Genomic DNA, 26728 nt, shown 5'->3' with positions numbered 1-26728 from the left:
TTCACTACATTTTATAGGACAGTAACATTGACAAGAGAGCTAAGAAGCTGCAGCAGAGCTCATTGCTCTGATGCTTGAAGGGAGGGAGGCAGACAGCACTGGCAGCACTGGTGACTGGCAGAGTCACTATTCTAGCCCGTCTGACAGGATACCCAAGCTAGTAAATATTAACCAGTCCCTGCTCATTTTCCAGGGCCTCCACAGGATGCTAATCTTTCATGCACAAATGCCACCTGATCTTTCATGCACTAATACCCCCGTCACATTATTGGATGTCTGGGCACATTTTCTATGCTGATTCTCAAACACATGCTACTGTTATGAAATATTTCTTTCGAAGGAATGTATGTTTGCTTTCAGTTTCTTATCTACTCCTCTGGTTTGATATTGATACCTGTTTTCTTTGACTTTAATGTCTTCTTGAAGCAGTATGTGGTAAGTTATACAAGGTATGACCAGTTTAGTTTTTTGACTGTTCATACCTTTGGTGTGCATTGTTTTAGAGCATATCTTTACATCTTTCTTTTTTTTACTAGATGTATGTGTGTGTACACAAACACATGCATATATATACATATATACACATACATACATAAGAATGTGTGTATATATATGATTTTAATTAAATAAGACTTTAGGCCATTCGGAACTGACCATTCAAAGCTGCAGATCTGTTACAGGGAGTTTCTAGTTTAATCTGCAGCTTTTTGAGCCTTTCTTGGCAATCACCTTGTTTATTGAAAATAACACATAAATTAGGAACGCTTCAGACAAGGCTGAAAGATGAGTGAGATGTTGTTCATTTCATTTCTGTGACTACGTGTCTAAAGGCTTCTGTGTCGTTTCATATGTACGGCTGGGTTGACTTCTGGATGTTAATGAATGTTTAGAAATAACACACCCAGAGAAAAGTATCAGGATGTGGTAGGAGGCTGTAGCAAATCTTTACAAGGACTACTACTGCCTTATTCCAGGAAGAATGTAAATCAGGTTTGTTCAGCTTAAAATTGTCTCATACTGCACAATTCCCTTAGCAAAGTGATAACAAAGCTTCTGAATGAGTCAAATTGCTTGTGACAGTGTGTACAGATAAGGAGGCTGGAAATGTAAAAATACCCCCAGTTATTAATACTACTCTTTAAATATTAAATAAAGGCCAGTTTGAAATATTTTTATTGCAAGCATTCAGTGTTGTATACTGTATTGACTTAGGTTTTATACTCTTCAAAGCTTTCATACATTTATTCTCTTTCAAGTCTACTATGAATTGCTAATGTAGGTGGATCACCCTTTGAAATTCCTCACCTTTTTTTTCTTCCAGAACAGAAGACAAAGAACTTGTACAGATTTGTTTTATTTTAATGGTTGAAAATAATATCTAACTTCAGACGTAAGCTCTGGGCTTGGGTTACTGCTGAAAAAGCAAGCACTCTTCCTTCAGCTGCAGGTGGCAGCAGAACACTAGCGTTATTCTTACCCAGCCTCAGTGTCTAAATGGACTGCTAGGAGGATATTAATATAAACGTTGATAATGCTGTAGAAAGATTTACTTTGTTTAATATGCAGATTGAATGATTTTTTGCAAATAGGACTAGTTTTTCTTTTCCGTATTGCAGAGAATTCTGCTCTGTCTGGCAAGCTTCTAAGATTTTTATCCTAGTGCCCTCAGATACACATATATTATCTTAATTGTAAGCCAAACTGCTATGCTGTGTATAAAGCCAGAACAGGAAAAGTTAAGCATTACTGAGATCAGTGCTGTAACTTTAAATAGATGTAAGTAATTTGCCAGATATATTTGTATAGAATCCTGTAAAATTTTGCAAAATGGACAAAATATTGGTAAGTCACACCATAATACAGCATATCACCTACTTGTAAGTGGGTATTTTAAGTTATCTATTAGCTTTTGTGTTATGAATGAAATAGGGGCAAACTGTAAAAAAGATCTGGTTAAAAAGGGGGGGGGGGGGGGGGTGATTTTTGCTTTGGGAAATACAAATAGAGACTATTGCAGAGCACATTGTCCAGTTAAATTGTTCCCAAAATGATTTGTCCTAACAGAGAAGTGTTGCTATTGGCTTATTTTCTATCTGTGTGTGCTTATTCTTCATAGGAAGAATCAAACATGCTGTAATGCTTGTGCTGTCTAGTGCTTTTTACCTTCTATTCTCTGATGAGTAGATTTGCATTTCAGTGTCTTAAAATCAACATTGTATAACTGGGGCATATGAATTATTGTAACGAAGGACAAAACCTCCCAGGTATGGTGAACAGGCCACACTTTGAGGACCAGAAACCAGGAGGATCCTACAATTAGTTTTCAGAGGTACTCTTGGTCCTTGTTGAATTGCCTTAGCAAGCAGGAGTGGGGTAGTAGACTCGTTGTAACTAGTGATTGCGCTGTGTTTAAACAGAGTGTTTTTCTCCAAAGCTGCCAGCTTGGAATATTTGCTTATTACTAAGTTCCCTTTCTGAGGAATGTGTGAATAATTTGTATCAACAGAGCTAGGAGAGAAAAAAAGAGGTGTCCCTGACAAATGCGTAGGCAACTTCTGTGTATGTTACTGGACAGTAGCTTTAACTTGTTTTGCTCTGGAGTCATTACTGAGAACAATAATAATGTGTCTATCATTTGTCAGAATAATTCATTATTTTTAGACATCTGAAATACTATAGAAACATTTACAAATTAAATACAAATTACTCTTTGATGTGTACTGTGGGAGGACTAACAATGCTGTTATATGAATGCGAACACAAATCAAACCTCTTCATGACTATTTATAAAGGAACTTCTCCTTAACACTGTAGTTCTTCCTAATGCAAAGGTGGGGGGAAAAAGTGCAGTTGAGGACAATAGAGGTGTAAGACATAAAGTGGATTGTGTCTGTGTTCTCTCTGCTTTTACATATTCTTTGCAGTCATCATTCACAGCAGAGGGAAGTTCAAAGCAAACTTTGAATATATTCTTTAGAACAAGTAAGCAATTCACAGTTTTCATGGACTCTTTCAGATGTTCATTTTCATCTGCCTTAGTCATACATCATATTGTTCTGTTATTGTCAGCACTGCATTGAAGAGAAATAATAACTTGGCTTTCTAATACCTTGGGCATTGGAAAGGCTTTTGTGTGTACGATAAAGGTTCATATAGAATTTAGTTACACAAATGTGCTAAAGCAATGATACATAATATTGAAGAGGTTCCAATTTTAGGTTACACCCAGTACCAGAAAAGTTATTGTGTTTTTGAAGATGCTTTCAGCTGATCACTAGTTACATTAAACTTTTCACAGGTTGTGTGAGTAGCAAGTTGCTAATAACAAAGACTTTGGATAAGCACACCAGAGCAGCAGACAAAAGCACGGAACAGATCACATCAAATGCAGATCATAGGGAAGGTACTACTGAAATTACCTTTTCAGATTAGGTTTTCAGTGGTGTCATAGCAAGAAACTGCAAAACCCAAACTCTTATTCCCCGAGTAAACATTAACTGAAGAATACTATTTCAGCAGGTGTGCTTATATTGCTATTCAAACTGAAAGCCACTCAACACTGCACAATGCTTAGCCCTTTGAACAGGGCTTGAAAACAGTTTCTTTCCCAGATTTCTGTTGAATATGTTCTTGGGAGGAAGGTAAAATGGGCACATTAACCCACAGTGCTAAACTTCTATGCTTTAACCTTTTCTTAATTTTCATTTAGATATGATAAACTTGTTTTACTGATTTTGCAAATAAGCATACTGGGTATGCATTCACTTCTATTCTAAAACATTTTAAAGCTCTTTTCTGAGATTCTGCTTTTCTTTCTAGCTATTTCTTCTTTCCTTTTATTTTGTGGAGGGGAAGGGGAGCAGAGGTTTAAATTTTGCACAGAGGTGTCAGCTATAGCAGACTTGCTTGTATACCTAGGTGATTATTGTCTGGCCATCAAACTAGTAATAAAATTCTGATTTAATGTACAAAACGTTATTTTTAAGACAGAGGAATATTTTTACAAGGAAATAGTTCTCTTTGACTCTAATTAAGAGTGGTTCTTAGGTTCAAACCCAAATTTGCTTTCGGAGATGTCTTTTGTGTGTTCTCTAAGCAGTCGCCTCTTCTGGCTTCAGAGTGCGAGGTTCCCACGTGTCATTTAGCAGGACTTGAGCGGTTAAGTGAGAACTACTGGTGACAAGAGCAGGGGCACCTCCAGCCCTGCCTTTCTGCAGACAGTGAGCATGCATTGCAATAATAGGGAGATAAAACCAGCTGTGAAATTGTCCAAGATGAAGGAAGCCTGAGGCCTAAGAAAGGAATAAAAAATGTTTTCTTGTTTATGAAGAACAGTGAAGTCTTAAGGAATTAAGCATAGTAATAACTATTACAAATACTTCAAGTCTGACAAGAAAGGGGGCTCCCCCTGGTTTGCAGGGCAGCCCTGGTAGCGAGGCTCTCTAGTCAGGCTACCTCTGAGAAGTTTCTTTCTCTTATTTTTTCCAGACGTCTGTATCTGAAAACATGTGTTTTGCTTCTGCTGTCGTAGATTCAGCAGGAGGTTCTGCCACCAGCAAAACTCACTTTATCTCCGTGATTCTGTTACTTTCTTATTCCACTAGAACGTCCTCTATCAGCAGGAGCTTCTCTGTCTCTTTGTCCCAGCGTCCTCCCACTCTCCTCCTCACAGCCTCTCTCCCCTCACTGTCCATGAGGTGGATTTTTGGTTTTGGGGGTTTGAAGGACACATGACAAACGTATGCTTGCAGAGGCAAGTACATGCTGTAATTGCAGTGTTCCCAAAGAGTGAGAGACATTCTGAAGCTGACAGACATTAGTGGCTCTTCTCATACCAGTGAAAGCTCAGGAAGTGAGTTAAGGCACAGATGTTCGAAATCCATTTCTTTAAATACATGTTTAGGTCAATATTAGCCTTTTGTTTTCTTTTGCTGGTTGGGGCTTTTTCATTTTCCCAGGTAGTAACTTTCTGTTAGATTCAGCTGCTCGTCTGGTCATGTCTTGTCGTTGGAGTTGTCTGCAGGTTCAGTTTTATCCTTTTTGTACTGCAAGGGTTTAATTAGGGAGTGAAAATTTCAGTTGACTTCAACAAACCAGCTTCCACTGTTTTATTGGAGACCTGAGTTTTATCAACACTGAGCAGCTATTGGTATTTTAACTGGGTAGTGCTGGGTGCAGAACTGTATTACAAATTCCAACCTGTTTGTAGGTGCTGTGTAGAGACTAAGATGAATTAATAGGAGGATGGAGTTCATCCTAAGGTGTGGTGAAGCATGGGTCTCTGGCAAGGCGAAAGGCAAGCATCAACCTTCAAAAGCTTGGTACAAATTTATATTTTAATCGAATTAGGTTCCATTCCCCTTCTTATCTCCTGATTTTATTGCTGTGAAACTATTAGTTGTTAAATCTTTGCTTTAACTTCTAAACAAAATATAGTCTTGTCTTTATAAATGTTTTATGGCTTCATCCTCTTTTGTTCTTCAGACCCTTTGGAGCTCAAGAAATTCCAAAAGGATGGGTATTTGGCTTTATCATAACAAAACCAATCTCACTTTCTTTTCTAATTTCTGTAAATATTTGTCTTGATGTAGTGAGACGACTCTGTTTTGTCTCACAATAATTATTTATATTGTATTTGATCTTGCAACATTCTTGGAATTGGAACAGAAAACCATTATTTTAGATATCAAACGCAGAAGCTATAAACTTAACCTTTCAGACCGGTGTTTTCAGTGAAAAATGGAACAATTTTTCCTAATAGAAGCTCAGACAAGTCTATAAACCTTTTATAACTTAATGAATGTTTCACACCACATGCTGATTCCCTAGGTAAGCAAATCTATAGTTAGTGAGACGCAATCTTTTCTCGTGATTTAAGTTTGCTGAAATCAGATTGAGACTTTCCAGACTTGAGAGTGGTCGCATTTTTCATAGCTTAACTGTAAATCATCTTTCACTTAGAAGATTTAGAGACAGACTGAGGAGCTAAATCTTTTAGTTTGCCTTCCTAACTAATAGAAGCCATCAGATGAGCCTCATTATGGTGTTTCCTAAAGGATTAGAGAAAACAGTTTGGTAATGTTCAAAGTAGGACAAATACCATTACAAGTATAACAACTTTATCCTTCTAATGATTCAGATGCAGAATTAGGTGTGATTACAAAACACTTGGAAATTGCCTGGGTTGACGGAATTCGTAATCAAAACCTGTCAGCTATGAAATTAATAGTAATAAATGATACTGCCAATAATCGCTTGTAGAATTCTGAACTTGTGAACTGAAGTACTTTTATTCTGATGCCACTCAACAGCCAAAAAGTGCAGTTCTTGGTGTCAACGCTGGACCTTGCAAGGCTGCACTCATGTGAACAGTCCTGTAGACGTCAGTGAGCCTACTCGCACTCTAAAGGTTTAGAGAAAATGGCCTTTACTTTGGGATTTATTTTTTGAAAACTGCCTGCTTAAGTATTTCTGTATGTAATATACAATAAGACCTTTCACTATGGAATAGGAATTCAATTGCTGTTAAGTTGTAATAATAATGATACAACAAGTTATTGGCAATTCTTCATGCGCAATGTTTTTTTCTGGCTTAAATGCATTCCAGATGAGATTTTGACTCACTCTTTTTGAAGTTCTGATATTCAAACGATGTTACTGAGGCAGCTTTATTGCTTCTTCAGGTGGGGGGGGGGGTGGTGGTATTTATTTGTCATTTAAATGGGGGAGTACTCCCCACTGAAATTACTGTTTATTTATATGTATTTTGATTACGTCTGCTCTTAATACTCCATTTGTACTTATGGGAGTATTAAACCAATTTGATGCAAGCTCGGAGTTAAAGAAATGCAAATTAAATATCACAGATTTTTTACATTGTAGAAGGAAGCTGTAGGTGTTCTATTAACTCCAAAGCAGAACCAGCAGTAAACCTCCTTTTTTCCCCTTCCCAGATTTTTCCTTTTGAAAACACCGAACAGGGGTATTAGTGGGTGAAGCCTTGTCAGGCTGGTATCTTCCTTGAAAGAACATGAATTTCTATTACTTTTAGCTAACAATTTAAACTAAAAGGACAGTTCTTGTAATCTAGTGGCTTTCTACCCGGTTATGTTGTTCAAAACAAGAATGCTGCTTTATGTGTGCATAAAGTGAGGTCTGGCTGCAATAAACTCCAAACTCAACAGTCTTAAGGAAAGGACTCTGGAAATATGATTTAGTGTTATAGCTGTAAATTCTTTTTGCTGGAAAATAGCAACTAAAAGATAATTCTCCAATGCATGCTTATAGGTTTCCCCTCTGTAAAATGGCAGTGTAATTTATTCGAAAGCTGCTTTTGTTTTATTTTTGATAGCATAGAGGAGCTCTTAGTATTATGAGCTTTGTCTGATTAAGTGCACAAAATGACAAACAAGGTTGTCCTGTGCTCATCTTCTTCCTTCTTTAGGCAGATAATCACCTTTAGAAGCCTGGATCCTATTCAGCTACTCTGTCAGTCAGCAATACCAAGACCCTAGTAAGCCGCATTTATCAAACTAAACACTTGATCTGTATCGGCACATCAGCTGGTGGCAAGGCCTAAGACACAAGATGAAAGTTGCAATTAGGATTTAGGAGGACATTTTATTATCTGAGATTTGAAATAGGTTTTCTTAGTTAATCCAAACATCTTTCCACTCAGATATGTTGACAGAGCCCTTCTGTACATGTACTTACTTCAGCTTAAGTGGGAACTGCAATGGATGTTGCCAAGATTTAATACCTCTAAAAGGAGAATACTTGTCAAGGGCAGGACACCGAGGGTGGAGTTAGAACACTGCCTGAACTCTGTTTGTGCAGCCTTTCTCCCAGTGGCATTCAAAAGCCAGACAAATAGCAAGTTCTGGTGCAAAGCTTTCCTGTCCAGCTTTTCCTGGAAAATAAAAACTATTTCTTAATGAAGAATAATTAGTAGCTTAAGCAGAATTAGAACAAACCCCAGCCACTTTTATGAGTATGTATCATATACTCGTCTATAGATTGTGTATGAATTCTGTACATGCAATGAGCAGATGTTACAGAGAGGGTGGTTTTCCCAAAGCCTAAAGGGCAGAATGAAAATGCTTACCTTTCTCATGCTCCCTGAAAGTGCCTCCTTATTTTAACAACCAGACATTCTTTCTCTTATTGGCATTTGTAGCCCTCACTTGGGTATTTCCCCTTTGTACGTAAGAACTGGTGTTTGAAGCAGTCACATTCAATCAGTAGTGGATCAATTGGGCTGGTTCACAGGTAGCATTCTTGTGGCATTCCAGTTTCCCTGAAGTATCAGAGGCAGCCTCTCTGGGCTGTTGCTACTGTCCCCAGCTTTTGGGTGTTACATGTTTTGATTTGCTGTTGTCCTAGATGGGGGCTATTCCTACACAGAGCACTCTATGAAGATTTTATCTTCAGTTTGATGATGACTAGACTGCATCTGCTGTATCTTTGGTGTCTCCAATGTTATCTGTGAGTTTCTTTTTACTCTGCACTGTTTCAAATGGTGAGAGGAAAATACAGGCAAATCTCCAAGTTTCATTGTCAGTGTACAGGTTTAAGCAGGTGAATTGGAATACTGGCTGTGGGAATTTTCACAGCAGTCTCTAACTTTATAAATGATCAATAGCTGGAAGAAAATGTCATACAAAAGTACGGAGGTTATTATACTAAATGTATGGGGTAAGATCTAAAGATAAAGCAAAGCTGTTCACCTTCGCTGCTGAGTGGATATAATACTCGGAGCATGAGGCTGTACAGTGCGCTGCCTGGACAGCAGAGGTCCTCAGGACCCAGCGGTTCATGCTCAAGTGGGAATCTTGCAGCAATTACATTCCATTAGTCATTTTATAAAACAATTTTGGTCAGGGATTTTGTCATGCAGTTAAACAAAATGGTCATCTTGTGTTCCTTAAATATTGTTTTAATTATTGTGAAATATTATCTGTTATTATTTCTTTTGTGGCGTGGCATTAATATTTTAGACAAACACTTGGAGAGTTTAAGTGCTCCTCCATCAAGCCTTTTGAAGGAACATACAGCAGTTTTTTAGCAAAGTAGTTCCTATGCCTCATTTGTCATTAAATGGCAGTGCTGCTGTCTAAAAGCATAACTTTTTGATTATTATTAGAAAACATACAGCATCTGAAATGTTATGGTAAAATGTAACTATGATATCCAGAAATGATCAGTTCATGTTCTTCAATTAAGACTATAACTCATTTTTGCCTCACTGTAGAGATACTAATCCAAATCATTTGAATGTGTGCAGCAAGTAAGAGTTGGCATGGTCTGTTGAATTTATGGTCCTGGACAAAAACTTAAATATTTATGCACTTATGTAGGTAACATTATTACCAGCTTCTCATTCATAGATTTGTAGAAATATCTTACCAAAGGCAGTGGCATGGACATGAAATTATAAATATTGAGAGTATTTTTTTCTTCTACATAGGCTACTAGCTGGGCAGCTTAACCAGCTCTGTCTGGCCTGAAATCCCTTCCAACTTTGTTGCTGGTAACTTCCCTGTAACCTGGACAACTAAGAAGGCAAGAATATAAGTAAAACTGCAGTTTATTATCAGATATTTTCCATGATTAATACATTTTTTTAATGGCAGGAAACACTTAGATTTTGGCTTAATCATTAAATGCTGGCAAATAGGTTTTGTGCTAGAGTAGCTGCTAGCTTTGTGTCTCTGCTCATAGTATTTTCCAAATTGCTTACCCATGCCAATAGTAATGGTTGGTGATTCACAGGTTTTCAGAAGGCCAAAAAACCAAAAGCGTTTACTTCAAGTTGGTTCACTACTGTCTTTAACCTGTCATGTTTTCTGGACAATCTCATGATAGTGCCTTTATGTAAAAGCTCTCTGAGTGATGGATTAAGATCTGTCTTGGATTTTCCATGGATTAAGTTTTAAAAGAATAAAATAAAAGAATAACAATGTGAATCAATTTGATCAAAGAAAAAGTGTCACTAATTATTTAAACAGGACACTTACTACAGGGGTTTAAAGGCAAAGAAGCGGATTTCCCTTGCATGTGGATCGAATCAGAAGTATCCCATAATTGACTCTTTACAAGACCTTGCTGCAGCGTAATGGACTAGATATTAAAGCCTTAAGTATTTAAAGCTAGTTTCCGTCTTTCTCTAAATGGAGGTCTACCACTAAGAGCTATTTTACAAGTCTGACACATTAGCTACATCACTGAGAAATACACTGGGCTCTGGCTTCTCTGCTCCGGAATTTCAAGACCTTTCAATAGTTAAATGGTGTGAAATGGGTAGCATTGAACCTGTGAGAAAGAATGAGCATCCTAAAAATAAATTCCAGATGGGAATGTCTGTTGGAAAGGAGCAGAGATAGTGGATGCTCCTTTTTTATAAGCATTTAATTGATTTTCTCTTTGGCACCTATTTTTAATTTTGTTGGTGCTCCTTGGGAAAACTCATTCTCTGGTAACAATAGCTCTCAAAGCAAATGAGCCTTTTTTTCTGTCTGGATTCTGAAGATGTCTTCTGCATTTATTTCTGTTTGAAAACTGGATCAGACGAATGCTATTACATATCAAATACTGGTTTGTACATGAAGGAATATTGTATTTTCTCATCTAAGGAGCACATACCAGTTTTCTTTCGGAGGAGATGCAGGAAAATCATTCCAACAAAGAGACTACTGCTATCTTCTTGCCCAGTCCTCCTTGTTTGCACAAGGTGTATGAACATGACTTACACTGCCAAAATATTAGAGATGTTATTCCTAAGGCAACTAAAGGCAGTACAGTTTATCCAATCTTAATAAAACAATCACATCTAAGACATGGAAACATGAAAACATTCTAGGTAATCCCATTAAAGAGTTTACAAGATTGAGCCAGTGCTTTTTATTTTAATTTTTGGGTTTGGGGTTTGTTTGGTTCATTTTGGTATTATTACCTATAAAAGGCTTTGTGTTACATTAGGTAAGCTTTCAGTCCATATAAGCTTTTATTTGTATTGATCTGTGTTTAAATTGTTGCTGTGCTTTGCACTAGAGTCAGTGAACATTCTCCATGTTCTTCATTTTCCATAGTCCTTCCACCCTCTACCCCAGGCTTTACCTCAGGCTTCACCTGTTCAGGCGTCCCTATATATGTGGTATAATAGCGTTATACTGATAGAAGAAAGTTCCATTCTGTAGTTTTTAATCAGTTTCTTTTTGTATGGAAATAATTCATATATAAATATTTCTTTACTATAGTGGTTTTACTATAGAGACTTATAGGATAATATTACTTGGCAAGCAAAATAATTCTTAATATGATCCAGAATTTACTTTTAGCCAATTTCTGTCTTCTAATGTCAGGTAGAAACCAAATCATCCTGAAATCAACTGGAGAGTAGTCAGGGAAGGAGCCTTGGGAAGGAAGGCATTTTGTCCCATAGCCACAATTTAAAATGCCAAAAGATGTGAAAAATCTGAATATCTTAACTTCAATTTGTAACATCTGTGACTTCAAGAGAGACATAAACAATACTGAATGAATTATAATTTTTGTGCTTCCTCAAAATAACATTGTAAATATTAAAGCCACAAATTATACTTTAAAATGAGACTGGACATTGACTATGATTACTCTGAAAGATGAAGTATTTCATACGCAAAGATCAAAGTATGCTGCTTAACTGTTTTGAAGGAGAGATACTTTGTTAGCCAGAAACTCTGGCTTATAGATTCAACTGTTCCTTTTTGTGTAGGTGAAGAAAGAAAGCCAAGTTTTTTCAAGTATTTATTTTAACAATTATTTCTAGGCTTGTCATCTTCTCTGAGGAAGGGACCTCCCGTATTTTGGTTAAGCCATGTGTTTGTCGTGGGAATGTTGGGGTTTCTTCATTCAGCTGCAGTCAAGTTTTGAGCAGCTAATAACAAGTAGCTGAGCAAAACCTCATTTTTCATATTTGGCAGGTTGTCATTGTCTGCACAGCAAGGCTGCTGCTAGGGTTAGCATATTTTCAGCCAACACTGGTTCTGCAAAGTGATTTCAGTTTTGTGCAGTCCAACCATATACATGATCAAATGTACCCAGCTGCCCACATCCTCTCCAGCCCTGGCAGCGAGGGACAGAACCCATCTTTTCATAGTCTAGGCAGGCCCTAAGAAACAGATTTATCTTTGTCTGAGTGCTCTTAGGATTTCTTCAGCTCCATCCAGACTGACTATATATGACACATTGGCAGACACCAGATCAGTTCTCCACCTCTGTGTAAGCCCAGGTGAGTGGGGTTTGCATGGTGGAATAGGGTGGACGTATTTTGGGGAACACCAAGAAAGCCAATATCCAAAATTCCCACTGCAGGCCAAGAGCTGCAGCAGCTCCATAATGGCTGCACTTCCCCTGCTTGGGGTTGCATTCATACTCATGGCTTGCATCCCTCAATTTTCCCCTGATGATTTCAAATGGAACAAAATGGAGTTCCCATGGTATGTATTTTTTCCAATGGCCTTCCAACTTTCCACATCCTGCTCCCATGCCATAGAGGAAATATTCTTGCTCTTCTGCTGCTTGGACTGAGTAGGGATCTGAGTTGTGAAACTTTTTACATTTCAGTGGTGAAAGTTCTGTATCATTCTTTAATATCCTAATAGTTAATACCATTTAAGAAAAATCTCTTAACTCGTGTCAGAAGGAGATACGTAGACCTTCGAGCATCCTCAGCATTGTTGTACCAGAAAAGGGTGTGTTGGTTTCTATTGCTTCCAAAGAAAGTAAAACCAAGAAAACCCTTAACTTGGTTGTAAAAATCTTACCAGTCTTATTTTTCAGTCATGAGATTTCTGCCTGAAGTACTTTTCTTGGGCTATCTTTATTTTACACCAAAACAAATACTTTCAAAAATCCATTTTCCATCGATTTTCTTACCCGGCAAGGCAGCTAGGAGCTAATAAAAGGAGGAAGGCTGGTCCAAAGAAAGCACTGTGGCTTTTGTCGATTTACAGAGCTGGTCTGGGGAGCAACAGGAGCTGCTGTCAATCTCCTTTCTTTTCCTTGTTTGCACGGCACAGCTGGAGAAGACCTGGGCATGTACCAGGGCTGGGGCTTCATTCCAATAGCATCCAAATAGAGGGATTAAACTAACATAGACATTCATTTATATTTAAAAATTACACTAAATCACCAACAAGAAACATATGAGACTAATCATAAAGAAAAGCCTGATCTGCATGAGAAGAAAAATTAACTCTGTTGCCAAGGACTCTTTTCCCAGGCACATTGGTAGTGGTGTTCAGCTTACCAGGTTGCATCAGAACTGGTTCTGTATTTTAAAAATTAATATTCATTTCTAACTATGCATGTGTGTGTTCATGTGCTTGAAGCACCTGGAAAGCTTACTGAAGTAAACGCTGCAAAGTATAACAGGTACCACTTGCTCAGAAAAGGGAAGGAAGGCAGGCAGGAGGCAGGATCCCCTATTTCTGCTGATGGCGGAAGTTTGCCCGAACATAACCTCCAATACCAGGGTATTAAAAATACCCTCATCCATCTTTTATTTATATACACACATGAAAAGAGCCACTGAACTAATTAACTTGAAGGTATGTAGACTAGGTATGTAGATAAGCAGACTTTAAGGATCTGTTGACTAAGTAGAGCAGCAACATGCTTTGTAAAACATTTTAAAACAATAGTGGTCGTAACTGATAAAAGGGAAGGGGTGATGTGTTACCTTATAATGATCTCCTAATTCAGGCTGAAGCTGGGGCATTGAAGTCTCACATACCAGTTGTATTTCCAAAGAAAAACGCTAGAGCACATAACCACCAAGGTGTTTCTTGTCTGTCAGGCAGACTGTAGACAGTTTAGAGAACCCTGCTAATGTGTCCAGCAGGGAAAGCACGAGCTTGTATAAGCATTGACTCTCTTCTGAATTTGCAGCCCTTTGAAAACTTCTAATTACATAAATATTGACGTACCTAGATGTGTCTTTGTTAAGATTCCTTCATATGCTGTCTTTCCATCACTTTCCATCCGGTTCTTGCCTTGTATTTGACTTTTTGTTGTGGTCAATAGTGTTTCAGTCCTGTCTTAAATCATTATGGCAGCATTTTGTTTTCACAGGAAGTTCTGTGGAGAACCACAGAGGTTTTCAAATGCGAGGCAAGCAGCCTGCTTGTGATTTGAAACAAAACAATCCCTTTTTTTAGCTTTGATTTACTTTCTCGGCATTTTGTAAATGTCCTTAGACTCTAGGAAACTAAGCTAATGTAAATGTATGATTAAATATCCTCAAGATGCAAGTAAAATTTGCTTATGTCTTTAAAGCTGTTAGACTCTCTTAAAGACTGCAGCCAGTTAGTATGCCCCAGGCTCTGCTTCCCTCCATCCAGCATACCCTTTAGAACATTAATTTAATTGTGTTAAATTTCCTAGGGGTGTTAATTGAAGATGTTGGAAGTAAAGGTATGAATCCTGGTTCAGAGTCACAAATGTTTTATTTCATCTCCAGATAGATTTTTTTTAAGTGATGTGTAATTCGGTTTTCCTTTCCTCCCCATTTTATTTAAACAAAAGGCTTTCTGCATTGTTATTTGCTGTTGCAGTTAATCTGTGCATTAAGAGTAGCAAAAGTTAATCTCGTAGCATAGGAGGCTTGTACGCTACTTGGAAAGTTTAATCCATCATCCTGTGTTTATTTGTCAGCTGTTTAGATTTCATTCACTTTGAGTCACAATCTTTTCTCTCCAACTTGTGTGTGAAGTATGAAATAAGTTCAAGATGTGTATGTAAGTGTGCATATGCATGTCTCAACTTCTATTCTGGCAATCAAAGATTGACTCATTTCTTTCTTGGTTTTCCTGAAGAACTTGACTGCAAATCAAGATGTTTGGGATGGGAAAAGTATCCCTAACTGTAATTGGAAATCTCAGGTTCAATACAAGCTGTACAGACAGATCACATATAAAGCCAGTGCTGTTTTGAACATTGTCATCTTGAATATATCTGATGAAAAATAGTTCTGCCTTTTCACACTTCTCCCTCCTACTTTCCCTTGAGATAAATGTATATATATGTTGTAAATGATACATTGGTGAGAGGCTACTAGTGTAGGTGACCAGAGCACTCATGTGCAAATAAAACTGTGCCTCGTCTTTTTTCAGACTGGAGTTCTGGCATGTTGTGTTCAGTATAGTATTTATTTGTATGACGTTTCAGCCTTAGGAAATTCTTTTTAGTTGTATTATTGCCATTATTTTCTTTTTATTAACACATTCACAGCATGTCAATAACCTTTATGCCTATGTAAACTGACAGGCTATACTCAATTATTACTCAAGGTTGCTCCTTTCTCCAGTTGCACACGGGCTGATCCATACTTCTGGTATCAGCAAGTTTCCAAGGATGGTTTTTGATGGAGTTTCAAACTGAAAGCAGGGCCCGAATGCTCAGTCCCACAGTTCTTCCTGACCACAGTACCTTGTCACCCTGTGGGAAGTGCCACTCAAATGGAGCAGTGTCAATGAAAGCTCTCATCTTTCAGCTGATGAAAGCTGCTCTCTGCCTGGAGCCAAGTCAGTGCAATAAGCTTCAGAACACTGCAGGCTTCCATACTCTGTGAATCCAAGTTGTTGCTTTTCCCTGTAATCAGCCAGAAAAAGGGTTTTGAAAGGCTCCAGAGTGAATTACAGAATATGGCTGGACCCATCTGCCCCCAAACAGTGTGGCTGAAACAGGATGAGATAAAGGAAGAATCCCACCATCAAAATGGACTTGTTTAGGCAGTACAGCTGACAGGTGAGCACCACAGCTGTCAAATACTTACCACAACCAGTATATTTCTGCTTTTAATATTAAAAGTGTGTCAGAATTTCCATTATAAACCACTTATTTTGTGGGTTTATAGCTTTGCCATAAAAATACACCTTAGGTTGAGTCTTGGCATGCAGCCATTTGGCTTCTTCTAGCACAATATTAATTCAGAACATCCAGACAGTGTTTTTAAACACCAGTATCTGAAAAGTCATTGCTTCTTTTTTCTCAAGTACCTTGTTTTCTGCAGGACTTGCAGGAACTTAAGGTGGCCAGATAGAATTTCATCAAGAATCTGCAATGTCTGTAAGCCCTTTCTGGAAGGACTGAGGCCTCTGATAAGAAAGAAAGATCTGGGGACAACTACAAAATTCCAAAGCAAGATGGGAAGGCTGGATACAGACCTCCAAGACTGAACTGACAAGATGACTGTTTGGTTCAGCAGTCTGACTGCCGTCACCCGGAAAGCTTATCAGCAGATAGCAGAAAGCAAGATAGTTTTGGCCAGCCTGGAACTTTGGCTACAACACATAAAGATATAAGACGAAGTATAAAATTTGGAGTGAAATCCAAGAATCTTAGGTCACATCTGAAGTCCATAGTGTAACGAAATGATTGTCAGTTAGTGATCTCTGTGAGACAAGAAATTAGGAGAAAAAGCACTTGTAATTTGAAATTTACATATACTCAGATGGGGTATTTCAGATCAGCTCAAAAAGTATCAAACCCTTTACTTCTGAGCTGTAGGCTTCAGGAGGAACACATGTGGTCTGTTCAAATCACAGCCCCAGTGAATGACTGGAAAGATGGACAGAAACTGGAGCTCCTAGCAGCCAAATCCTGTAACTCAAGTACTGTTTATAAAATGACTGATGAAAAGGGGCAATCCTAATCTGATCCCTGGCCTTACTGCACAATTAGGAAAAGTGATAATCTTGGTTTGTAAAACAAGGAAAATTGGCAGCTGTGGAAAAAATTAAAGGAAGTAGTTCAGTTAAATATTAGACTTATGAAAAAATTGGCCATAAAAGCCATTCTGAGGCTGGCCAGGACAGAGCCTCAGAAACGTCTAGGGAATGTTCTTCAATCAGTTCAGGAAACGTGAAGACATGAAGCTGAAAGTGCTGAGCTCCAAAGGAATGAGGATAAAGCTTATAGCTTTTCTCTAGATTTGGTCAGTTTACTTTTTGAATCTATATTAGGGTCCATGAAATGAATGGAATAAAATATCCTTTCTCAAGCTGAAGTTATTGCACTAGGTGGACTGAAAAAGAACAGATTGGTCTCAAGCAGGGAGAGTGACTGCTGGCAAACATGACGGATCCAAAAGGTGGGAAAATTGGTTTTGAAAATTTGTCTCTTCTGAGCAAGAAATGTAACTAAAATGACAGATAAGCTATGGGAAGATTTGGACTTCATTATAGCCTCTAATTTGTAGAGGCTCTAATTTGTAAGACAATACTTCCAGCATGGAGTAATACATGCTGGAAGTATTGTCTTACAAATTAAATCTCCAGAAATCTTTAATTGTGTGGCCCAGGTGAAGCTTAGGATTTGCAGGTAACTGATTTGCAGTGAGCAGATTTTCCTCATAGAGCAGTGAACTCTACAGCAGCTACTTGTTGCTGTATCTTTTTACCCAAGTAAAGGCAGACTGATGAAAACATCATTTCAAGGGCCATTTTAAGATGCTGCTACATCTGAAGGAAAGGTTCATTTTCTCTTGCACTAAGAAATTCAGATTTTACATTCAGTTAAACGCTGAGCTGCAGCATGGTCTCAGGTGAATTCTTCATCGTGTATGATGCTGTAAGTAAGTATACCTGCTCTAGCTTTAACCCAGCTAGCACAACTAACTGTGTCAAAATACAGCTTAGAAATCAGTACAAGTCACAGAAGTCGAGTAAGTACCTCTAGGCTGCACTGAGCTTGCAAACCTCTGCTGAAGTTAGAGTGGCCATTGCTGGTGGTACTAGTGTTAGCAGCAATGTAGACACCATGGCTGAGCCAAAATTGCAATTTTGGTGCACTGTTTAGATCCCCCAAATCTTTTTCCAGTTAAAAAATCAGTTCTCTGGATCCAGCCTGCACACAGTGGTTTACCACAGACTGGTTCTGAGGGAAACCAGCCCATTACACCCCACCTCCCTATTTAGCAAAGGCAAAGCTGTAAGAAGTGCTACTGGGCATCGAAGAAATGAACCGGGATGAGATAAGTGAGCTTTGCACAATTTTTGGACCTCACTCACAGTTCTGATTAAAGTCAAATGGTGATCTGAGCAGATTCTGTGGAGCCAATAACAGAAAAAGGGGGAGGGAAGAGCTTTCAGAGCAGGACAAGGCCTACTGCAACTTAAAAAGATGTCTTTTGGCTCAGCACCTGCTGCATTTTAGAGGATGTGGAGAAGGTATGGTACAGCATGCCTGTTTTAGATTATCTCTTGACTATATCTTGATGTGAAATACAACACTTGAACAGGAACTGACATATTTACAAATGGTCTATAATACACTGAAAGTCATCAACCTGAAATCAAATCCAAAGACAAGTGAATCATTGCAAGCAGAAGTAGTTAATTGTGAGTACACAGCCAGCCGGGGACTGACTTTTGCAGACAAAAAGAAAATGAAGGCAGGATAGTCCTGACCAGCTCTCCATGCAGTGGCTGTCAGGTAAATGTTTCTGGGTTTTTTAACGATTACTGCTACTACTAGTTCAGGCAGTTTATTTGTGGCTTTGTTAATATTGTAAAACCACAGCATGAGCTTGGTGCGAAGGAAGCCGTGTCAGTGGCTAGCATAGTGTGATTTAACATCTTTTATTTTTTAAAACAGCTCTTGTAACTGCTCCCATTTTAGCTTCCCCATGTTTCAAACACCTTTCAGGCTGGACGCAGATGCTTATGGTCTGGGGGCAGTTTTGACAGAGGAAATCAAAGGACTTGGGAAGATGGTGACCTATTACAATGAAAAGTTTATGTTCTCGGGAGAGAAATTAATAGTCTGCTCAAAGAACATCTGACAGTGGTTAAATCTATAGGACATTTTTCAGTTCCATTTCTTTGGAAAAGGATATATGGTTCGGACAAATCCTCAGCAGGCTGCAGGGGCTCTGAGGGGCACATTGCCTTCTGATTGCAGCGGGGAAAAATGTTGTGCTTCCATGGTGTCAAACAGGCTTGAGCACAGGTTTATGTAGAGAGCAACACTGGAGGCTCCCTACCAACATTGTCCTATCTCAACACACAAGGAGCAGGTCATATGGGGAACCCGTCGTAGTAGCCCAATGTCCAGTTGTCAAAGTGGCTCTCCTGAAAGTGTGTGTTCCTTTGGGACAGGGAATTGGAGTGGTGGGCAAAACCATCATCTCTTATTGTGGGATTCCTGCTGTGTACAGAATTATGGACTCCTTCTTGTAAACAAGCATAGTTGTATTGAAGAAACACATGGCTCTATCATCCATTAGTTTCTCCTGACATAAGCATGCAATAAATTGAATTTTATTGTTTTGTTAGTGTTCAAGGAAGTGTGCTGCTGTTAAATTCTCCATCTCTACTGTTAGATGAAGCAAAGAAAATCTGTACCTCAGTGAAGGCCTGATACACCACCATGTGCCTGAAACATATGTGGTTTTATCTATCTATAAAATATTGTGATGATTTCTGGGGTCTATGCATGTGAACTAAGTAATAGGCTGAAAATTTTCTTCCTACGTTAAACCAAGTGCTATGAAATTTTGAGGAGTTTTTGCTATTGCAGAGATTCAGCTTTGAAGTTTAGTATTTAAAGCCATGCTTTCTTAAATATCTTATTTTTCTGTATCTGAACAATCATGGAGCAGTCATGTTACATTTCTAGTGTCTCATTTACATGTGCAGCAACAGACCATGATACCAGAGTTACAGAAGCCAAGGGACATAAGTGCAAGGGTTTAAACCGTTCAGGTTAAACACAGGTATGTCCTGACACAATAGGCAGCTGAAAACTGAAAGGACAAAAAGCTAAGAAAGTGGATAATTATGAATAATCTTCTTTAATCACATTTATTTAATTTTAAAGCTATTTGAAGCTTTCATCAAGCAATAGAAGGGATCAAACACTGGAAAATCAGTTGTGTAAAGATTTTCATCACTTTGTAAAACCTCTTTTGAATGAGCTCGCACATAGGCGGTACTTCTAGGTTAGTATCCAGTGACACTGACCTACACCAGCAGGGCCACATTTCAGTGAAACAGGGATGGGTTTTTTCCATATGCCAGCTGTTGATGTGCTTTTTATACTGCACACCAGGAACATTTTTAAAACAGGAGTGAGAAGAAGAGCATCAGAAAACTGGTTCTGAATGGAGGAGGCCCTCCTGCAGAAACAAGCCTATTCCATTAGGTAGCAGATTCATTTAGCTGTTATTTGAGCCTCTGAATCAATGACCCCCAATACGTATGTACTTGGGAGGTGCTTGGATTCTGGATCTGAATTCACAAGATCTGAGCACCTAGGCAGGATTCAAAGTAATTTGTGCTTTAACATTTGACCTGTTGGGGGCTGTAAGGAAGAAGGTTTGAGGTTGTTTGATGTTTCTGATTTGTGTGGCTTGGTCTCCATTCTCATTTCACCCTTAGTGTGCCTGCTTAGCCACTCAGCATAACAGCTGCTCCTCGGAAATGCTCAGTCAGATCCTTGGGGTAGAATTGTGAGAACTCATGTATGTACTTCATGGGCTTGGTGCAAGAATGCTGAATGTCAGATTTAGATGATTTCTTCTGGATCCCTTTAAAATCCATTAATCTTTAAAGAGCTGGGGCTTTAATAGCTAATAGTCCATTCCAGCAAAGTGCTGAGCTCCCTCAATTCAAAACATCTTGCAGAATGAGGCCAAAGACTGCGAGTTCGGAAGAGGTGTGAGGAGAGCTTTATCAGCATGGCACATATTTAACCCATAGGAAAATCCACAAATTTTACTCATTTAAGTGTATTTCACACTTTTTGACTCTTTGAAATAACCACATTTGTAAGACTTATTTTAATGAATAGAGCTCTTTATGTACCAAGGCAAACCTTTTTCCCCCTAAATATAGTACTTTTAAAATACTATTTCTTTTGTAGGTCTGGCTGCTTCCATCGTCTGTTCGTTACTGCTTACTGCTGCAGAACACTCAAGAACTGAAAACAGGCTATTTAGATTATACTTTGTCTTAAAAGTTTTTTGCTGATCCATACCACATATTCATCAGGACCAATAGGAAAGATAAGTAAAGGAGTTTGTTATTTATTGCCAGCTCTGATAAAGCTATTCTTCAGTCCAAGTGGAACAGCAGCACAATCTTTGTGTATGAGTGATGGGAAAGAGCTACCCGATCGCAAATTCTGGGTCCATTGAAGTCAGTGGGGTTCTGCCATTTGACTTCAACAAGGCAAGGGCTTCACCATGTTTAAAAGAAATGTTTCACTGGGACTATTGTCTGAATGCTGGTAAACACATGATTTTAAAATCTTCCTTTTCACATTTGAATGCTTGTTTACTTCACATGCACCTCAAAGTAATTTGATATAAAAACTTCTCATCAGTATGATTTTATTTCAGGTTGGGTTTGAATTGGTTCCCTTTTTCATTTCTTGTGTGTTTAGAGACCCCACGTGGCAATGTCTGGGCTAAAAACATGGTGGGGGAGTATTCATATATTTTGTGTTGCCAGGACTTACACTGAATTAAAGAAAAACAGAAATGGAAACATTTGCATTTGTCTATGTAATTAAAAAAAGTCATATAAAGTTGGGTCCAAGGTCGTGAGGGTGTCACTTTAATGAGCAGAAACCTTCACCTTTTTTGCAAGCACACCATAAATGGAGAGGCATACATGTCATATCTACCATATCGATGTCATGTTAGAGTATGTAAAAAACCCCTCTATTTGTCTTAGGAAATATCGAAAACTTTTATAGGGAATTTGGAAAATATTTTTTGGCTAGCATGAAAGGTAAAATCCTGCAGCACAAAGTACAGACATGGGCACAGAGACTGAACAGACGGGCTGCTGTAAAACAACCATTTAATAAGGCATTAAAATGCCATCGACTCGGACACATAAAAAAAAAGCTATGAAAACAAATGCCTTTCAAATAATTAGGATCTTATGCTTGAGACCAGTGTTGATCTCCATGCAGAGATTTTCCTGCTGAAATCAGACCAGTCTAAGTCTGATCGTCTAAGGAAGGAATTAGCAGCGTATAAATCGGCTGCTGCTTGAGATTTTTCTGTTTCTGCTGTACATAGCCATTCATATAAATGGTCACTTCAGCCTTTCTATCTCCTCCTTTCTGTTTCATAAAGTATTTTGGAATACATTTGATTTAGTATGCCAGGATAATTTTCTGATTGAATCTCAGATTTCTATCAGGAGCGTGTGACACAGTTCAATTACTTGCTTTTAGCCACACTGGGTGGGTGAGTCTAAGCCATGCTAACACATGCAGCCAGAAATAGCTGCAGAACTCATTTTTGTTCTTGCAAATGTAGTGTGACTTTGTTTTCACTTCAGCTACTGTACTTGCATTGGTTTTCAGATTTAACACTAGTTTGTAGTGGTAGCTGGTGTGTAAAGTATATCAAATTGTTGTATAAGTTTATCCTTGAATGTAATAAGAAAATTATTCCAGAGCTATTTAATCATCTATAATACATACAAATATATTCGAATTGGCCATTCATGTCTGTGTGCTTAAGTTAAGCCTGGGTCACAACTGTCATGATTAGCACAGCTCAGAAAAGCTACACTGAGCGTATTTGGAAGGGTGTGCATCTGCGATAACGTAACTAATGTGATAACAAAAAATAATAGTGCTGCTGTCTAAGAGATGAGAATCAGCTTCTCAACTTGAAGTTGGAATTTAATGCATTTTATTACAAAAGCAATGTTAAATGCATATTGGTTTTCTGATTTAATAATAAAGTTACTGGTTTGATCTCTATTTTACTGAATGCTAACATCATGATCTTGGAGAAATTAATAACTAATGTACATCCCTTCTGTGTTTGTCTTTTTTCCTGTTTTGTCATTAGCCAACAGCTAGGTCCTAAGGGCACATATTTTTAAATCTCTAATCCTGCATGTGTCTGTCTTTCAGAGCTGTAGTTTCAGATATTCTTCAGTTTTGTGTTTTTAAGACATAGAACCGTGTCCCTTGGTAAGAGCCCTGTGTGTAACTTTCGTAACCATCAGAATAGGAGATCTTTCTCTTGATATTGTGATTCCGTCTATTAATCTGTTTTATATGACTTTCTGCTAGCCTGGGTTTTCATGGTGTGAAAATTTGCACTGCAGAGGTATTTTATGGATTGCAACCATCATTTCAGAATAGCATTCTAAATAATTGGTCTGGTTATAAAGATTTGAGCGCATTTTTAGGTTCCTATGAATTGCTGTTGAGCCTGAGTTGCCATTTGGCTAGAAGTATGTCCCAGTTAGTGGCCATTCTATCTAGCACTGGCAGGATGCAAGTGATTCTTTATGTATGTTTTATTGTTTTTAAGTAGTCGTAAATGATTAGTCCAAAAGAGTAGCATAAAACTTCGAACTAGTCCCCTGCAGGAGTCGGCTGGAGGAAATTAAAGGATCAACAACATAAGGGAAGCACTGAGGTAGGATTGTTCCAGGCTGCAGCCACAGGCTTTCACATGCACTCAGGAAATTGACTTCATCAAAAGCCGAGGATGCAGGCGTGAGGATGAGGAGGACAACACAGGTGATGATTCTAAATCATAGCTCAATGTCACGTCATTTTCCAAGGGAGAGGTTTCCTCCCCACCTTGAAAAAAGCAGGTTTTTCTATATAAATTTGAATCTTCTCTTTATGAATTAATAAAAAGACAGCAAAAATCTGAGCTGTAAATCTGATATAATGTAATAAATAATGAAGACTCAGTTTCCCCCAAATAATAACAGTTTGTTTTTTTGCATAAGAAGGATTCCCTATAGGCTCTGCTGCTAGTTCCAGGGTTACTGCTTTGTGCCCCATGTGTGGATTCATGTGTTTGTGTGTGTGAGAGCTGTAAAACCAGTGACTCAGAAGTGCTGGGGACTTACAGTCAGGCCTGGCATTTTCCTTAAGGCTTTAAGTAAATTCATACTGCAGAAATGCGGATCTTCTGGGCCTGAGATGAAGCTGAAACTTTTCTAGTGGAGCAGGAAAGATCACATGAAGGGAAATGCATAAATCTACATCTGGAGCCAAGTATGCTGGGAAAGCATAAAGAGATGGGAGAGCAGGAGTGCCAGAGCAGGGCTGAGAGTGAGTGAGATTCCAAGGGGAAAAGTGGAAGAAAGAAAAAGGAATGTCTCAGGAATGAAGCTCTTATAATGTTCAAAACTTTCATCAGAAGTAAAACACTGGAAAGCTATAATCCCAATAAGGAAATTAGAACAAAAATTAACAATATTCAGCTATTCAGATGTCAAAAGAAATAGCAGAGTTATTGGTGTTAGAGGTTATTGCCAGGAGGGAAAAACTCAGCATGTCTTGGGTAATTAAGCTTCATTGGAGAGCATGGATCACTTCTCCAGGTAAGAAATGCTTTTGTAACATGGCATCTTTTGCTATTATAGTTAAACACCACGGGCTATTCTGCATATGAAGTCTTAAACACTTTAGCCCTTTATCATGGGATTTTACTGGCCAGGCATGTGTGTTCTTATGGCAAAAAACATCGACTGCTATAAAAAAAAGAAACCCAAACATTTCTTTTTATTACTCAACTTGCTGTACTTTTTTATATATTGAGCCAAATTCATCCCTTGTGTAGCTCAGCTGAAGCCAATAAGGCTAGATTTGGCCAACGTCTGTGTGAGAAAGGTGGTGACAATTAAAATATATTGTTTAATAATGAGAGCTATGGTAGCGAAGTGTCTTTGTGTCTATGAAATTATACACCACGACATCACATTGCCAGTATAGAGCTGGGACTAACAAAACATATAAGGCCAGTTTCTGATGGAAAAGCAAAAGCACTCTAACTTTTATTATTATGATGAAATATCACAAAGGAATTTGAGCAAGACTAATTTAGGTAACATCTCCAGAAGTCTCATGGATAGTGTAGCAGTTTACCATGGAGCAAGCTGTTTAAAAATGTTTCTTGAGTGGTTTTCATACGTGGCTATCAAGGACAGTATGACTGGCTGTTATTAGCAGTAAGTAAAAGAACAGGTTTTACTTCATTTATATGTTAGTGATTTTCAGTAATATTACAAAAAGGCATGTACCCTATGAAATGAAATGCGTGGACAGCCATTATTATCACTTCATATTGGCAGTTCCCAGTTGTTCCTCATTGTACCAACACATAAAAGATGTTGTTGATACCCTCAAGATCTGAAGATCCTCCCTGTTTAGACAGTGTGATATCCAAAGCTTGTTGCACAGCCAGCCCCCTATGCAAAGCCTGAACCAATGGATTTTGTTTACCTGCTGGCAACGATGGGCTGTACGCAAGAGTTCTTTTTTGTATTGCTGTTGATAAGTCACAGTGACTTTTATAAGCCAAAACCTTACTGTACTATCTGCTGACTTTTATCCTTCTACTGAAGTTTTGGGGTAATTATTATTCATAGCCAGTAACCATATCCCTAATTCCAAGCTCTCCATGTGTGCTGCCAGGAAGCCTGGCTCAGCTCTTCTCTGTGTCGAGTGTTTGGTCAAACATTTTACTGGGTGCTGCGTCCCCTTCTTGCCAAGCAGGGAGGTGGAAAGATGAGAGGAATAACCAGAGCCATTTCCCTTGGGCCTGGAGGGCTCAGGAAAAGTCTTTTACCCTGCAGGCCCCCTGCTCCTTCCCCTCTACTGTGACCCTTTGCAGCTGCCTCTGGGCTACCTGTCAGTATGCTTTAGGAACTGGGGCTGGGAAAGGTCAGAGGAATAAGAGGACAGATATTTTGTTGAGCCAAGAAATGAACTAGCTTTTGATGGCCCTGCTCAGGAGCATAAAGAAAACAGTTCCTAGCCTATGCAGCTAATAGAGTGCACCAGAAAAGGTTTAAGGAGCCCAAAGATATAAAATACTACAGATGCAATGAGTTTCTGAGTTCCTCTAATGCTACTGATCTTCTAAGGAATCTCTGACACCCAAAAAATGAGGGGAGGGGGAACTACAGAGCAACAGAAAAATAAGTTTTGCTGTGCTCATTGCTCATTCTGAATCTCTTTTTTAGAAATGTGGCCTTTGGCATTGAACTCGGATAACATTTTATAAGAAGAAAGCATGATTCATTGAAATGGTGCACTTTAGTGTCTATGGAAAGGAAAACTGGGAAGGACACAAAAGAAGCTAGGCTGTGGAAAACCAGTTCAAGGAACCACTGCCACACGAAGAATCTCAGTCTGCTGTAAGGAACAACAGAAAGGAACAAAATATTTCCAAGGAAACATCTGAGCACATTGTTGGAGCCTAGTAAGGAATTATTACTATATTAGCCTGTCACAAAAGGGTCATACGGTACATGTGGTAGGAGAATAAACTGAAATTAATAGGAATTTTTTTATTAGCACTGATGTGATGATCAAGACTGTAAAAATGAAATTTAACCAAAGTAGTAAGAGATCCCAGAGGGAAGGGGATGTTTAGTGTGTCTTAAATAGGATAAAAGTTACTTTTCTCTTTTTTCACACATTATCAGAGACCTATTTTTTTCATACTGTGAAGAGCATGGCTGTGTTATCCACAGCTTTTTACATGCTAAGTGGTTAAAACAAGAGACCACTGAAGCTGTTGACTCCATGCTAAGTGATACTGCAGTGCAGGCAATTCCTGAACTCATCCAATGCTGTCAAACTTTGCAATATGTGACTGGTGGTAATTTAGGCTCCCAGTTTCAGTTATAGGGAACTGTGAACTTCAGCTTACGCACTGAGCATAACTGCACTGTTGCATTACTCA

At 38.5% G+C, this 26728-nt stretch overlaps 1 protein-coding gene across 3 annotated transcripts in view; it reads left to right on the top strand.

Moving 5' to 3' along the window:
- The window catches only part of BRIP1 (BRCA1 interacting helicase 1), a 114766-nt gene extending 92001 nt beyond the window's left edge, over positions 1-22765 (top strand). For all 3 annotated transcript variants that reach the window (XM_061470550.1, XM_061470548.1, XM_061470549.1), the window contains exon 25: positions 20905-22765. Coding sequence is in view for 2 of the 3 variants with exons in the window: in XM_061470548.1 (XP_061326532.1) it covers positions 20905-20997 (93 nt within the window). In the remaining variant the exon portion in view is untranslated. The remainder of the gene's footprint in view (positions 1-20904) is intronic.
- The last annotated feature ends 3963 nt before the right edge of the window (positions 22766-26728 follow it).

The sequence above is a fragment of the Pezoporus flaviventris genome, unplaced genomic scaffold, assembly GCF_033815535.1.
Source record: "Pezoporus flaviventris isolate CSIRO_AGI_PZ_B2104156 unplaced genomic scaffold, CSIRO_AGI_Pfla_v1 ptg000063l, whole genome shotgun sequence".
NCBI classification, from domain to species: Eukaryota; Metazoa; Chordata; class Aves; order Psittaciformes; family Psittacidae; genus Pezoporus; species Pezoporus flaviventris.
Note: the sequence above shows the minus strand (reverse complement) of the source record. Positions and strands in the feature narration are given on the sequence as shown.